This window comes from Brassica oleracea, chromosome C4 (assembly GCF_000695525.1).
Source record: "Brassica oleracea var. oleracea cultivar TO1000 chromosome C4, BOL, whole genome shotgun sequence".
Lineage (NCBI taxonomy): Eukaryota > Viridiplantae > Streptophyta > Magnoliopsida > Brassicales > Brassicaceae > Brassica > Brassica oleracea.
Window position 1 is genome coordinate 52,042,728 of NC_027751.1, and position 17,170 is coordinate 52,059,897.

The following is a 17,170-nucleotide window of genomic DNA, read 5'->3' on the forward strand; positions in this document are numbered from 1 at the left end:
GGTTTAGTTATTGAATTAATAAAATAAATCGAGAGTTTTATACAGTAAAACTAAACAAATTTAGCTAGGAATCGTTAAAAAGTTGTTAGTTAAATAGTGTCAGAATTTCGATTTTTTTAAATGTTTAGATTATAATTTTGGTATTGAAAAATAGGCTGGATACTGAGCCTAGTTACTATTTACTCTTAATCAATTAGGGTTTTACATGAATTATCAGGTTACTTGAGTGATGGTGGTGGTGGTGGCTTGAGGGGACTCACAGTGCGTGACCAATTGGCTAGTCTTGTTGGTGACAGAGACGATGACTTCACCATTCCCTTGGGGAAGAACTTGAAGAAAGTGAGCCCTAAGTTCTTAACCACTTCTCAGAAAAGGAACATTAAGAGGCAAAGCTACCTTAACGAGGTCTCTCAGAGGAATGACTCTGTTTTCTTTTCTACCATCGGCGCCTTTGTAATCCTTCCGCCTTTGTTGATCCTTGGGATTGCTATTTTGACTGGCTATGTTCAACTCTTTCCTTAAGTATGTGTACAATAAATGATGAACATAATCCTTTCTTTCAAGTCTTGGTTCTATATATGTGTTACTTGTTATTTGAATAGGAAGAGCATAGAGAATGAAAGACAATAGGATCTTCATGTGTTAGCTTGTGTACTCTTTCCAAATGCATAGTAAACCAAATTAGTCTAAACAGTAAGTTACAAGACAATGAGCCAACATTCAAACATAATAAGTGAAGTTCATGAGTTTTACCTGGTGATTATATTTCTTCATGTACTTCCCAGTCTATGTTACAGATTTGGTGAGCCTCTATAGTGCTTTTGGCTTGCCATTGCTTATCATTCTGCAATCGAGTAGTTTCACTACAATTTTTATTAGCTAGTTTTGGGTTTGTTAGATTGTTTCATCCAACTGTTTTGTGAATTGAGTCAAATGAACACAGAAACTGATTATATTTGTGTTTTTCTTTGCTGTTAGAACATATTTCTCCTTCTATAGGCTGTCTTCTTATTGATTCAGACTAATATATATATATATATATATTTTATTGAACAACATGGCTATTGATATGTATATAATATTATTAGTAGTATCAAAACATGAAGGAAAAAAAACAGGATCCGAGTTGGTTCTGAATGAGAACAAAATCAGCATCAAACACATCTCCCACACTAGGAGATAGAAAAGTTATTACAAGTGATTAGTATTTCCATCTATAACTGATCTAAGTTCATCCCAACTTGCTGGTTCTCCGATGAAATCTTCACCGTTGATGTTCCAGAGATTAACCAAGTTGTTATCATGACAAGTATATGTCGGTTGATTGAAACCAACCGTAGTAAGTTGGTTCCAATAAGGATTCTGCGTCTGTGGCTGACGCTGCGGCTCATGTAGCTTGTGGGACAAGGATTCTACGACGTGATGGCTAGTGTGATCGGAATCTAAGCTGCTTGTCTTCGAACATGAATCAGTTAAGGTGATAACCGGTCTACGGTTTGGTTGTAGGGTGGTTGGGTTTCGATGATGTGTGACTCGTTTGAAGATTCTGCATAGTGTCCACACCTCCTGTGAAAACAAGACGGGTCACGGACCATCAAAAAAGTTTTCAACTGTAATATCTGAAAGCAATTTATGATTGCATGATGCGTTTATATTATGGTTTTTAATTTTATAAAGAAAATTCAAAGAAAAGTACATTAAACTAATGGATGATTATTATGATTTTGATTGATAGACACATTATTATACCCAAAGTTTAGCACAAAGTATATTCCATCAAACGGTATTAAAGGAAACAAATAATTAGTCTATTGTGGACATTTTCATGTATTTTAAAAAAATCTGATATTTCTTCTCATGATTGTATTGTTAAATATAAAACTTTCAGGAGTCTAGTATTAAATTTTAATAAAAGTTGGTCCCATTTTCAGGAAAAAGAATATGTGATCAATACATCGTATGGAAATGTGCATTCGTGACTGACTTTTTAAAGCATTTAACACCACGAATATAGGAAAAGTATCGCACTAAAAAATGGAGGTTTAGCATGATGCATACTCTTCTTGGTTACATAAACCGATTTATTAAGTTACTCACAGGACAATTTAAATCGGATTAAACTTACTGCTTGTTGAGTTGGTGACTCAGATTTTGCGGTAGATGGGAGGCGAAATTCATGCATCATCCAATTGGTTTTAGAGCCCTTACCGGCTGAACCAAGATAGTAAACTAGAGACTTCTTTAGGCCAACGCAATCAAGATTGGAGTAAACCGGTTTATCAATACCGGTGGCTTTCCAGAAACCTGAACCGGTGACTCGGTTTGGTCTAACACTATTCTTGTATTTCCTGCCTCTCATGCAGAAGAAGTACCACTCGTTTTCCTCAACGCTGCTTACTCCTAATAAAATCCACAATAAATGTTCATATTAATATGTCACCTTCATGAAAGATACAGTACAAATTATGTATATACGTGTCTGCATTATTTATTTTACCTAATTATGTATATATTAGGTATATTAATTGTTTTCTTGTATCGTTTTGATCCTTACTGAACATATAAGATACCACTAGTTAGTAGTTACTAGTGTCCTATGATTTGAGAAAGAAATGAGAAAACGAGGGTGATCCAGTATAAAGACTTACTGGGAAGATCCCAAGGATCGAACTTGTAGATATCGATCTGTTTGATAAGTTCGAGTTTGATGGGTTTGTTCTCTACTTTTCTTCGAAGATAATACCCTAAAAGCTCTTCGTCAGTGGGATGAAACCTGAATCCAGGAAGTTTTGCTTCATCTTCTTCTTCGTGATCCTTACCTTCACCACTCATATTCACTACATCGATCTCTTTATATCACGAATCATGTCTCTATGAATAAAGGTTCTCCATACATATATATAGGGTAAATGGTTATCAATATAATGAGTATTTGGTGGCGTTCAACTGGTGCTCGGTCAATTACGAATGACTTTGACTATTACTTCCTATATTACATGTCATTCTAACATTTTTTCTTGTCCCTTTAGAATTTCTATACAAATTTTATTTACTTTCAGTTTAAATTAATTACAAAATGCATTGATCTATAAATAATTTTATTTATCTGAAATATTATTGGTCAAACATGTATAATCAATAGAAACTTAATTAAGCTTTTCACCTTTTTAATATGTGTGAAAAATGTCAAAATGATACTTATTTAAAAACGGAGAAAGTATTATATACACACACTAAATAATAATCTGCACCTTGCGCGGGATGAAATTATTAATTTCGTTATTTCTTAAGATAAGAAGACATCAAGTCTATTTAATTTTGATATCAGTTCGGTTTTATTTTAGTTTTTTTTGTTTTTAATCTACTAAAATATAACTATCGTTCTGAATCAATATTTATTTTGTTTATTGGGTTAAAATGCTTGAGGTTTTTTATTTTTTCAATGATAACCAAAATCTATTATTATTTGTTTGGTTCCATGTTATATGAATTTTAGACAGTCCTGATGTCGAACAAATGATTTCATATTATAATTTATAAATGCATGAAAAATCAAATCAAATCTAGATAATAACTGAAGAAAAAGAAAAAAAAATTATTAAAACAAATCATCTCATTAGAATTTGGTCGATGGTAAAAGGAAACATTAAAAAAAGAATATACCAGCTTCCAAGAAAATTAGAATCCTCATTTTTAGTGAATATTTAGTTATATATGTGTTCACATCAATGTACACATGTATGTAGGGCGAGGCAAAATATCCGTAAATTTTGATTCAATTGGTTATCATTTTCGATTCGAACAGAAAATCTGGATATCAGTAATTCTACGAAGCAAAGCAAATACTAATATGTAATATCTGTAGAAAACGAAACAAATCACAAATATTAATTTTTTTGAAAACAAATATCCGATTTGACTCGTTATATGCTATATATATACATATATTTAATGAATTATATATATAAGTTATACAAATAATATATTTTAAATAAGTTTTCCAATATTTTTATTCACTAAATTTATTAAATTAGCTATTAGTATTCAAAAAGTAAATATTTTTTTATTTTTGTAATAATATTTTATTATTTTATATTATTTTAGATTTTTATTTTTTATTTTTTTTACGGATCGAATCGGATATCCGGTTAAAAATATAAAATTTTCCGGATATCCGGAACACCGTATATCCGGATGGCTATGAATCAAATCAAATCGGATAATTAATTATTCAGACAAAAGGAATCGGATCACAATTACTTTCAAACCTCCAGATATCTGATTCGTGCCGATATTTACATGTATGTGTATGTAAAATATATATATAAAGGTGACTGATAAATATATAAAGATATATTTAATTAACATTAAAAGATATTTTTTCAAAATAGTTCATGAAAGATAAAATTATTAAAATAAAAATTAAGTAAAAATAAAATAAGCCTAGACATTAGTGAATTTTTTGCAAATGTTTTTTTTATGCAGAACCTTTGTATAATTCGTTATATTGAAAAAAAACGTAAAATAATATATAGTATGAACACATTTATGTAGAATTTGGTTGAGAAGTTATCTGTACGAACGTAGGTGTTATGTGGAGTGGACAGTTTATAACTTAAATGTGGATGTCGTCTTTGTTGGTATGCAGAAAAGTCCAGGGAAAATGGAAAATAATTAGATTGTTGATTGCAACTAAATATATATATATATGATACGATAAAAAACTAGTTATATATGATTTAATATTTCTGACAAAAAGAAAATAATATAGTATGATGTAATATTATCGAAATTCAAACATGTCGTTATTCATAGTTGTTACGTATATATACACAGTGATTATATTACGTTATCAATAAAACCGTAAGTTCAATATGTATACGTATAGGTGATTCACGTGGTATGACCATACTCCAGATTTCCAAACTGTCGAAAAGATGTAAAATATATTTAAAAATAAGATACGCACTCATACGAACCAACAGCTAACTTTTAAATATGCTTCATATGTAGACTCAACTATTTTAATAGCCGGGGAGCCAAACACAAACGTGGACGGTAACCAAATGTATTGAATAATAACAATTCTCCTATCATCAAATTCTGCATTCCAAAGTGTTTGCTACATAGATAAAGAAAGTTTGATGTACCTACTTTTTTGTTATAATCCAAATATTCAATAATTAGTATGTGTGGTGGACAAACCCACAAGAGTTTTCTTGAGAGGAAGAAATACGACAAACTGATCATTAATCACCTATCTACTCACATATCCAGACATGGACCATCTTCTTAATCTCTGACTTGATATGTTGAGTTCAATCCCAGTTCATACTATATGAAGAGAGAAGAAAAATCCTAGATACGAAAGAGTTGCTTCCCCACCAAATAAGCTAGTGATAATCATCTACAAACACATTAAAAACCAGTTCAACTTGATGACATTTCTATCGACAACAAATATGAGAACAATCTTAATTTTCTGATTTGTCACAAAACTTAGTTATCAGTTGTAAACATGCGTGAAGTAAATATGACGTATGCATGATCTTAATTATTTGTGATTAGCCACTACGTATGTATAATACAGAAAAAAAAATTATAAGGGTTGGTTGCGATCCGCCCCAGATGAAGGTTAAAACGACAGCTAGGAGAAATAAATTATCAAAGTTAACTTAAAGGACAGACAATAACTTAGCTTTGCTGCCATTTGAATATAACATTCAAAGTCTACAATTTGACTGTTGAATATTATCATAAATTTTCAATAAAAGATACAAATAATAGAAGGTGCCTGCAACAATCTTAGTACGAATACATTGATCGTCTTGGGCAAAATAAATAAATAAATAAATAAATAAATAAGATTTAAAAAAATCAAAATAACTAATAACTTTTCAAAGGAGGAAGAGAGTCAAAGAAACATAATATCCAAATTTTCAACTCCATGACTTTTTTGAATTTCTTCGACATGAAAAACAGACAAACACTGAATGGGATCTGTCAGTATCAGGTTTCTATAAAGAGTATGTTCATACTCGAACACAGAAAAACTAAACAACAATCAAAACTAGAAAGACGGCAAGTTATAACATAAGAAACGTTAGCCGTTGGTATATACAAGTACCTTTACGTTTTCCCCAAGATATTGGGCCCTTTCCTATAATTAGCTTACGTTAATAAGCTTCACCCATAGGCCCATTACGTCAAAACCATTGTTGTAAAACCTAGATGAATTTTATACGAGTACCTTTACGATGACTGGCCATAATTTATAAGGCTAATTCGACTGGTGGTGAATTGTCACATATGTTATCTTGGACAATAACCATTATAGAAGGCCATAGTTCCGGTGACTTGATTGATTATATATCATCTTCGGCATGCGTCTCAAACACAACATGAGTGACTCCCAGAGCTTCATCGCACTCTCCATTGCCCATTTGACACTAACTTTCTATTTGAAAACTTGAGGACTGCCTTAATATTGCTTAATTTAGTTCCAAACCAGATCTCAGAGCTCTCTGAGAGGTTCCTAGCTCAAAACCTAGCACAATCCGCTTCCACATGCGTATATCCTTCTTGCTGCTCCATCAGTGTTGCACTTCGAGACAACAATGGACGGAGTAGACCTTTTTTTTTGTCACAAGGACGGAGTAGACCACTTACACTATTTTATATGTTAATATGTTATGTTATGATATTAATTCAAGCGTGTGAAAAAACACACTGTTTTAGAAAAAATACGATTTTGAGGCGATTATCGATTCTCGATCTCTTGGGTTTCTTCCACTGTCGCACGATCTACGGCGGTGATGATGGGCTCTCAAGAGTCACTGGGGGATACCAGATCCTCCTGCTCGATTGGGTAACTCGTGGGTTTCAGTAGCACATGAAAAGAAGGTTTTGAAGAAATACGAACTACATCTCTCGGAAATGGAAGGGGAACAAATAGTGGAGGTTCCGGCGGAAGTGATTGAGGAATCATCGCCTCTATGGGAGGATTTCCTTATCGGCAAATTTTTGGAGGAAGCACCACATGTAGCGAAGGTACATGTTATTCTAAACAAGATCTGGAAATTTGGAGACTCATCGCATAAGATTGAGGTGTATGAGATGAGTTCTAAAATGATGAAGTTCAAAGTAACAAACAACTCAGCAAAGGAACGGATCTTGAGGCGTGGAATGTGGAGTATTGCAAACATACCTATGGTGGTTTCAAAATGGCAGCCAAACATTGAAGCGACACCAGCAGAGGAGGAATCAGTACCGCTATGGGTGCATCTGAAGAATGTGCCTATGAACATGTTCTCTTGGGAATGTCTCAGTTTCATTACAAGTGTTGTGGGATTTCCAGTTAGGCTGCGTCCATAAATAGCAGCTTGCTCAACTTTTGAGATTGCAAAAATATTTGTGAAAGCTGATCTTACTAAGGAGTTGCCAAGGATGATTAACTTCAAGATACAGGGGAAGCCGGTTAATATTGAATTCATTTATCCATGGCTCCCTCTAAGAAGTACTGATTGTGGGAAATGTGGTCATTTGGAAAAGGTATGTATTAAGAAAAAAGAGGACATGGCACATGAAAATACAAGAATGGAAGGATCGTGATCTAAAAAGAAGAATGAGGAAGACATGAGATCAAAAAGTAATGAGAAAAAAAGAATAGGAAGTAGAATTAAACAAGGATGCATGAGGAGAGAAAAATCAGGGATGGTTCAATCCGAATAAAGTTGGAAGAAGTTCTGGGAAGCAAAAGGAAATGGAGTATGGTCAAGTAAAAATCACTCCATCAAGGTTCTCAGCTTTGAGCATCTTGGATGATAGGGGAGTTGATGATAAGGAAGAGTTAGAAGGATCAGGAGAGATAAAGATAATGAATAAAGGAAAAGGAACGGAGGTGAATAAAAATATAGAGAAGACAAAACTAGAACCAGGAGAAATTGAGGAAGAAGAGGGGATTGGGGAAGCTGATGAAGAGGAAGAAGAAATTGAGCAAGAAGAGCTGATAAGACAATATTTACCACGTACGTCAAAGAATAATCATAGGTTCTTGTCGGATACATCTGTCCAGAAAGCGAAGGATAATAATCCTAGCAAGAAGGCCAGGAAATGTGTCCGCAAGAATACTCAATGACAAGCTTCTTTTGGAACGTACGAGGATTTAATCAATCAACAAAACATAACGTCGTACATAAATGGTTAAGAGGAATTGATGCTTGGTTTTGATGTCTAATTGAAACTAGAGTAAAAGAAAGAAAGGCAAATAAAATGTATATGGAGGGGTTTAGAGATTGGAATGTTCTTTCAAATTATGAATACAATCCGCATGGGAGAATATGGGTAATGTGGAGAGTGAAGGTGAGGCTTACTCCGGTTTTCAAGTGTAGCCAAATTATAACATGTTCAGTGAAGATGGAAGATAGTGATGAATAATTTTTCTGCTCTTTTGTTTATGCTTTGAATACAGTAGAGGAAATGAGAATTTTATGGGAAGATATAAAGAATCATAAGGATTCTAGTCTTTTTCGCCATAAATCATGGGGGATTTCGACGAAATTTTGGAGAGTAATGAGCACTCAATTTTTGGCACACCAACAAATATGCCGACAGGTATGAGAGATTTCAATCAGTGGTGAAGCATTGTAATCTTGTTGATATGAGCTATCAAGGTCCTCTACATACCTGATGTAATAAAGGAGAAGAAGGAATTATCTGCAAGAAGCTGGATAGAGTTCTTATTAATGAAGAATGAATGCAACAGCACTCAAGGATTTATAGTATATTTAAAGCTGGAGGTTACTCTGATAATCTAAGACGTAGAATCCAATTTAAAGAAGGGGAGAGGAGGAAGAGGAAGACTTTTAAATTCACAAACGCTATAACCAAAATGCCTGAGTTCATTCCGCTTCTAGAGACATAGTGGAGTCATTATGCGCCGCTCTTTCATTCTACATCAGCCATGTTCAGACTCACAAAAAATTTAAAGGGGCTTAACCAACCTCTAAGACTGTTGAGTAAAGAGAAGCTGGGAACATTATACAAGAGAACCAAGGAATCTTATTTGAGTCTCTGCGAGAAACAGAAGCAAACAATGCTAAATCCGACGCCTGAAGCTATTAAGGAGAAGGGTTTAGCATATGAAAAATGGAAGAAGCTGGCTGATTTGGAGGAGGATCTGAACAAACAAAGATCTAAATTACACTGGTTATAAGTGGGAGATGGGAATAATAGAGTATTCCATAATTAAAATTAGAGAAATTCAGAACTCAATTAGAAAAATCTTATGTGAAGATGGGACAGTTGTGGAAGGTGATGACGTGAAGAGAGAAGCTGAGAGGTTTTTCCATGGATTCTTAAACCATAATCCTCCAGATTACGAAGGAACAACAAAAGAAAGGTTGGAGGAGCTATTTAAATTTAAATGCAGTGAGGATTATAGAGTTCTGCTGGAGAGAGAAGTTACAGAGGAGGAGGTTAAATATATAATATTCAAAATGCCGAGCAACAAGTATCCTGGTCCAGATGGTCTAACTTTGGAGTTCTTTAAGGAAGCATGGGCGGTCATAGGGAAGGATGTTACAATAGCAATTCAGTATTTTTTCATCTAAGGGTTCTTGCCAAAGGGTCTCAACTCAACTGTCTTGGCTCTAATACCAAAGAAGGAAAAGCAAGGATGATGAAAGACTACAGGCCGATTCACAACTATCGGGACTCAACTATCTTCAGTACAGAGAATTGTTCATCTACTGGATAAGAATATCAGAAACAGATTCACAACAATTTAAAGAATGGGAGATAACAAGTATGAAGAAGGATTAAGGTTTTGGTTCGCCACAAGAGATATAGGCATATAGAAATGTATAAAGTCTTTTAGCACAGTTTGTTTTTATGCTTTCAAAATATGATGCACTTATGTAAACCAAAGGCTTTTGATTTGAATAAATTCAACATTCAATTCAATAAAAAAAATTTATTATTATCGGTCGTTTATTTGGATATCACAAGTTTGAATTGTATTACGAATTTACGATATATAGATATATATTCAAATATAAAATATATTCCTTATTACTATAGTAGTTAGCTTCTTTCATTTTCTCTTAGGGTTTCACAACTATTATCCAATATATTCTCCTTGTTTCATGAATTAGAAAGCATATCTTCTCTCAATCTTAATAAATGGAAGAAATTTTGAAATCATGTTGCTAGAGAGTGATTAAGATTTTATGTTCACGGTACGATTAAGAGAAAATGATATGCATTTGCTAAAGACAAACAAAATTCATAAAGTATTTGGCTACTGCCGTAGATGTTCTCTACATCCACAATAATACTTACAACTCTAAATCTACATCAATCTTGATTGTATTTTTTTTTTAATTCACAGCTCTTTTTTAAAGTCTAGAGCATTTTTTTAAAATCATGTCTTTATAATTGTTCTGCAGAGACAAATACCTACAGTCTAAATTTAAAAGCTTTTAAAATTTAAAAATCTAAAACCAAAACAAAAATATTGCAGCAATATTTTTACAACCAAAAATTGAAATCACGGCTCTTACCAATCAACACCCTATAGCTAATGTGCTGATGTTGGAAATAGAATCCGAGACTCCGGTGGGGATGTGGTCCATTACCAGTAGGCACGACGGTCCACGATTAATTGGTATTACGACAACATAATTAATTGCAAAACGATATGAAGTTATGAATCAATAGAGAAACACTAGTTTTTATCCTTTAGGTGAATGGTATAAAAATATAAAGGTTACCAGAGTTTTTTCCCCGACAATTTCTTGAGACTTCTGCTTCAAATTCAGTAGAACATTGAACTCTGATAACAATCCGACCTTAATTTACATCGTTTATGACAAAAAAACGTAATTTAACTTGTTGGATAGTGAAGAATAAAACGTCATCTTACACAAATCATGTGCAGAGAAAGAAGTCATAGGAGTTGTGATTTGACAAAACCACCCTCAAATCATTGTTTGCAGAGTTCTTTTCAGATAAGGTACAGATCAGAAAGCACCTCTAGAAATCTAGCAATAGATCTCATCGCTAAAGAAGAAGATTTCCACTTGTGGGTCCCATTGAATCTAACATAATGTCCCAGAACTTGCCACGTGGCGTTCGTTCTTAAAGGTTGCAGTACTGTTGTCCTTACAGAATCATTATCTCCTTCGCTGTAATATCTCTATCTGGCTTTAAAGTCTTTATACTCCTGTCGCTTTCTGTCTGTACCAAAAGAAGTAAAGAACCTTGCTCTCTCTCTCCTTCTCTCTGCTTCTTCTCTGTTTCTTTCACGTTTTATGAGAGTTTCTTAACAATATCTAGTCTTTAGTTTTATCATGCAAAGCTAGTGAGAGGAAAGAGAAAATTCTGGTGTGGAACTTCTACTTCCACTAATCAGGTTTCGATCTTCTTCAACTTCCGATTCGGCCAGAAACTTTCCAAATCTGGTCAGTATTCTAATAAGGTCTTTTGGCTTCGGAAGATGTTGCTATATATGGAATCAGTTGTTGTTTCTTTATTTTTTTCATCTCTACTAAATTAACTATTTCTTTGAACTGAAAAATTAACTATTTCTTTGATCCTTCCTATATTGTTGGAATATATTAAAAATGTGTAACAGGAGAATGAGCACATGTTCCTGTTTTTATAATCTTAATTATTTCTAAGATAATGATTAGTGTTATAAACTATTGGAGTTGATATTATAAAACCCTACTTTATGCATCTCTGTATCTCTTAATCATAAGTCATGATTAGCTCTGTTCACTTTTTTTGACATCAGATTAGCTCTGTTCACTTATGTATCTTATTTGAGGTTGATAAAATAATTCTTTTGACATGTCTCTAGAGATCTGACATGGAACATCAAGGTTGGAATTTTGAGGAGAATTGCAACTTATCCAACAATAGGAGATCATCTTTAAGGTATATTATGTTTAATCTAACTATTCATTTAGCGTTTAAAAAAAAAAATCTATATAATAGTATCTGAGTGTACATATTTGTAGGCCACAGGATGAACTAGTAGAGTTGTTATGGCGAGATGGGCAAGTGGTTCTGCAGAGCCAAACTAACAGAGAGCAAACCCAAGCCCAAACTGTGAAACATGATCATCATCAAGAAACCCTAAGATCCCACACCTTTCTTGAGGATCAAGAAACCGTCTCTTGGTTACAATACCCTCCATATGAAGACCAATTCATAACCGACGGCTTCTCATCTCATTTCTTCTCAACCGGTAATCCCCTGGAGAGACCAGCCTCAGAGATGGTTAAGCACGAGGCCGGTCCTGACCCTCCTGATCAGGCCATGCCTCCTCCTATGTTTAGGTTAACGGATTCATCATCAAGTGTCAAGGAACTAGGAAAGGAACAATACTCGGTTGTGACCGTTGGACCGAGCCATTGCGGAAGCAGCCAATCTCATAACAATCTTGATGTCTCAGTGCGTCATGATCGGAGCAAAACTGTCAATGAAAGGCTTTACCATAACGCAGGTTCATCATCAGGTGGCTCCTCTGGTTGCAGCTTTGGCAAGAACATCAAAGAAATGGCTGGTGTGCAAAGCATTACAACAGACCGTAAGAGAAAACATATAGTGGACACTGATGAATATGCATCTCAACCAGATGTATGTTTTATTTTTTAGCTCATGATATTAAGTTCTTGAAACGTGTTTTCGTACATTGCTCATATTTCTTGAAACTTTTTACAGGTAATAGGTAACAAAACGAACCAACGACCAGGATCAACGGGCAGGAGTCGAGCAGCTGAAGTTCATAATCTCTCCGAAAGGGTACTTCATCGGTTCGTCTAAATATAATTATTTTGTCAAACAAAAGTCTATATATAATTATGTATGATATATAGTAATTAATGTTAGTAGATTGTGTATTCGGACAAAGATAAGAGATATAAACTGTTTTGTGTTAATTAAAATAGAGGAGAAGAGATAGGATCAATGAGAGAATGAAGACTTTGCAAGAACTAATACCTCACTGCACTAAAGTAAGTTACAAACTAGAAAATGATTCGGAGATTGATTGATTAAATTGAAAAACTTGTTATTAATTGGATTTGTTTTTTTTTTTTGGCAGACTGATAAATTATCAATATTGGACGAAACCATAGATTACATGAAGTCACTTAAGTTACAACTTCAAGTTATGTGGATGGGGAATGGAATGGCTGCTGCTGCGACAGCTCCGATGATGCTCCCTGGCGTACAACCTCAGCCGTTCATCCGCCAGATGCAGAGCCCGGTACAGTTGCCTCGATTTCCGGTTATGAACAATCCCGGTATAGTTTGTCAAAATCCGATACAAAACCAAGTTTTCTCCAATTGGTTTGATAGATACATTGGCGTATTCCCACAGATGCAGGCCGCGCCTCAGGTAAGGCTCATACGACGTAGACTATTTACTTGAGTGTTATTTGAGCATCAACGACGTCGTCTACTTTAGTGCTAAACGACTTATGATGATTTGACACGTTGTGGTTTGATATTATACGCAGCCGGTGGAGATGCTAAGATTTGGTTCTCAGGCGGGACAGCAAAGTCAACAACCGTCTGCGCCGGCGAAGACCACCGACGGTTCTCGTTAGAGCTACAAAACTGACGTTGCACTTTTCTTTTCTTCTTGGTTTATTTATATAGATAACCTTATGAACATGATTAAAACGTTATTTTCTGTATATGCGAGTTTATGTACGTTTAATTTTTGTCAAAATGAGATGAGCTTTTTGTAATTCTGTAGAACCTTTTTTTTTGTAAAATGGCATTATTTCTGTAGAACCTTTAAAAGTAAATAAAATACATGTTTTTGTAAAATTCTGTAGAACCTTTAAAAGTAAAATACATGTTTTTTTGTAATTCTGTGGATTTGTCCAAGTAGTTGAAAATATTTTCCACAACCTCGTATCATACCCGTAGAATTGTTTTCTTGATAAGTAGCTAAACCATCACAACATACATTTCGTTTTTTGATCAAAGAAATTATATCTGATGTTAGAAAAAAGATCACAGAAACTATATCTAGCTAGGATTCCATTATCAAATGCATACTTATGATTATTAATCAAACAAAAGCTATGCTTTATGATCAAACATAACCAAACGCAAGCTCTTCTTAGAAGTACATAGAGAAGAGATCTGGTCGGAGTTTGATAACTTGTTAACGTTGTATGACGTCATATTGTTCGTAAGATATGCTTTTATTTTCTTTTTGCCGAATGTTTAATTATAGGGATGGAAAAGGCAAGTCTCACATGTGAAGGAGCAGTTTCCAATGAATGTCATCTGTCATTTATCAAACATCGACATTTTAGGATTTTAGTCATGTGCTCCACTGGTAAGAATCCATTTTAGCAATAATTGAGTAAAATATCTTAGATATTTCCTTGTGCATTGTTTATTTGAAAAAATGTTACTGAATAAGTCACATTGTTTGATATGTTTACTGAACTATATAGTTTGATATGTTCACCGATTGCTTTAACTCTTTTTCCCACAAAGTGTACAAATTAAACTTTTATATGTATGTAATCATAAGAACAACCTGGAATTGTCATCTGTCATTTATTAAACTTTTAGTTTTGAAATAATCTATACTTAAATCTTTTAACACATCCACATAACCAGGAATTGTCCAAGACCGTCTTTTAGTTAATTTTACTGTCACCTATTGACTTTTTGTTCTGGGAAGAAAAAGACACTGTTCAGTATATGGAAATGGAATAAAGAAAATGGTATGATTTACGAGTATGAGTTTATCATGGCGCACATGTGAGTTAATACGATTTGGAGAGGATTGAATGTTTGTATAACGATGGATTTTCACACTATACCGGTGACTTATTTACCTATTTGCTGTACCAATTGGAATTGATTCTTTACAGTACAAACATGTAACCAATGACAGCTTCTAGAAACCTCAACTGTAGAGTCATAGCAAGCGTAAATTAAATACACAATGTGCATTGGATATTAATTTTTAATTTTTCATATGTCAGTTTGTATTAGGGCTGGGCACAATTACTTGTTAGTTGGCTCGTACTCACTACTTGATCGATACTTAACTCGTAAAGTCGAGTACTCGGTTTGGCCAAGTCGAGTATCAAGTAATTTATTTAAACTACTTGCAAGTATAAGACAAGTATTAAGTATTTAAATCAAAGTAATTACTTGGCGTTATTTGGTTTGTTACTCGTTTTTGTTGATGATCAAATTTACATGTTTAAATCATAGTAAAATAACTTGTTTATATTTCTATTTTCATAAGTTAATCAAACATATGTGATATATCTTGACGTTTTTTTCTTTCTTAGATATTATATTTCTCGAATTGACTAAAATATAGGAAAACAATGAAATATTCTGTATGCATAATATACTTACTTAGTTTTGAATTTCGACGAATTAGCAAAAAAAATTACAAATAATTATTAAAAACTTGCGAATAATTATTTACAAGTAACAAGTAATAAAACAAGTCAAGTAACTTGCAAGTCCGTCAATTTTTAGCAAGTATAATTGAAATTGTAAGTACTCGTTTTTAGCAAACCAAATACAAATATTTTTTTTACTACTCGTATAAATCAAGCCGAGTGCCAAGTATATCAAAAATACCAAGTACCCGGCTTGTGCCTACTCCTGGTTTGTATGACTTTCATTTAAAAAAAATCAATGTGGCTCCATCCGGTGTATATGGTAGTAGTAATTAGTATCACACACTAATTTATAGGTATATTCTCTATTTCATATTCTTTTTTTTTTGTCAACTATTTCATATTCAATGACGTTCGATAGAAAATCACATAGTAAAGGATATATCAACTGTTTTAATATTAACTTTATTCTTTACTCTGGGCAGTTGAGAGTATGCGAGACCTTCGTCAGCACCAGGTCTCTTTCGAATCCTCGTCCATTGAGATGAGAGACATCTTGCTTAACCCGCAAAACTTCCATCATTTCCACCACCTTGTATCTGCTATTACGTATAATTTACAGGCCATTGAGGGGTGGAGTGTTCACCACGCAAATTTGGAATGTAACTCGGCTGCAGGCGCAATAGCTACATCAGTAACGACGGGTCGACGATACCAGTCGTATGTTGCCTCCAATGGCCCGGCGTGGCTCCACTCCCTTTTGTCAGCTGAAGCTATCTCATGAGCTCTTCCGTAATAACTGGCCCTATATCTAATGGTTCTCTTAGGGCTTTCCTCTCTTCTTTATATGCTTCGATGCCTACTGGCATCTTGGTTTTTTATTAAGGCCTGTTCGGGGTTGATTTTCACCCCTCCTTGTACGATGGTGCACTCGTTTGAGTCTCCCAAACCTTTTTATTTGAATGATTACTGAGCGTTAAAAAAAAAACTGTTTTGATATATTTTGTATTATGATGTTTGAAATTTTTAACAGATGTCAAAACATTCAACGTGGATTATTGTAAATGTTTTGTCTTCAATTCTAACCAGAATCATAACTACCAACATCGTATTAAATCATTTAGAAGCGTCTAGAGAATTTCCTTTGTATATTTTTCTCTTCAGAGTTATATTTTAACAATAGAAAATGTTTATTATTTGTACGATTCAAACAAAAAAGCTGACGTTTTCCACTTTGGATTCGAACGTATTGTTTCACTACACGTCAGCCCTTCTGGACCACTCTGATCAATAAGCTGAGTAACTTATCAAACGTGCCAAAAAGAGATACGCAATCTTCTTTTTTTTTTAACTTCAGAAGTCAGAACTTTAAAAAGATTGTTAACTGCTGTAAAAAAACAACATCATTGATATTGGTCGGTGTATATATTAGAACTCTTTTTAGCTTTAATTCTAAATAATCCACCTTAATTCAACATCTTCATTACATTGCATGCGTTGATTAATGTTTTTTCCAACATACCTAGTATAGTAGTATAAGTTTATATCTAGTCTAATGAAACAAGACGCTATCATCCAAAACCATCACATCCTCAAAACCCATAGCTCGCATGTTGAACCGTGTTAACCAAATTATTTATATACTAGATTAAGATCTGCGTCTTGCGCGGAATAAACATTATATATATAAATTATTTTATGTATTATATGTTCTTATATATTATGAAATAATAAATATATATTGAATAATTAAAAGTCAGTAACTATTA

General features: G+C 33.7%; 3 protein-coding genes across 6 annotated transcripts in view; 2 read left to right on the top strand and 1 right to left on the bottom strand.

The window, feature by feature from the left end:
• Nucleotides 1-579, top strand: part of LOC106339824 — a 1,627-nt gene extending 1,048 nt beyond the window's left edge. Inside the window, exon 3 of the mRNA XM_013778698.1 lies at nt 218-579. Coding sequence (XP_013634152.1) covers nt 218-522 — 305 coding nt within the window. The 3' untranslated portion in view covers nt 523-579. The remainder of the gene's footprint in view (nt 1-217) is intronic.
• A 485-nt stretch (nt 580-1,064) lies between these two features.
• Nucleotides 1,065-10,987, bottom strand: LOC106340287 (transcription factor JUNGBRUNNEN 1-like). Of its 3 annotated transcripts, XM_013779166.1 has the most exons (5): nt 10,925-10,987; nt 10,773-10,834; nt 2,649-2,837; nt 2,126-2,400; nt 1,065-1,566 (listed from the first exon to the last, which is right to left on the bottom strand). In XM_013779166.1, the coding sequence occupies exons 3-5, from the start codon at nt 2,830-2,832 to the stop codon at nt 1,192-1,194; spliced, it is 834 nt and encodes a 277-aa protein (XP_013634620.1). In that variant the 5' UTR covers nt 2,833-2,837; nt 10,773-10,834; nt 10,925-10,987; the 3' UTR covers nt 1,065-1,191. The 3 variants fall into 3 exon arrangements, with proteins under 3 accessions (XP_013634620.1, XP_013634619.1, XP_013634618.1); XM_013779165.1 differs by having other exon boundaries at nt 10,773-10,941; XM_013779164.1 differs by lacking the exons at nt 10,773-10,834; nt 10,925-10,987 and having other exon boundaries at nt 2,649-2,856.
• A 205-nt stretch (nt 10,988-11,192) lies between these two features.
• On the top strand, nt 11,193-13,796 carry LOC106337536 (transcription factor PIF4-like). 2 transcript variants are annotated; one of them, XM_013776638.1, is made up of 8 exons: nt 11,193-11,462; nt 11,864-11,940; nt 12,024-12,645; nt 12,730-12,810; nt 12,957-13,022; nt 13,112-13,276; nt 13,369-13,408; nt 13,530-13,796. In XM_013776638.1, exons 2-8 carry the CDS (start codon nt 11,873-11,875, stop codon nt 13,631-13,633), a joined length of 1,146 nt encoding a protein of 381 aa, XP_013632092.1. In that variant the 5' UTR covers nt 11,193-11,462; nt 11,864-11,872; the 3' UTR covers nt 13,634-13,796. The 2 variants fall into 2 exon arrangements, with proteins under 2 accessions (XP_013632092.1, XP_013632091.1); XM_013776637.1 differs by having other exon boundaries at nt 13,112-13,408.
• The last annotated feature ends 3,374 nt before the right edge of the window (nt 13,797-17,170 follow it).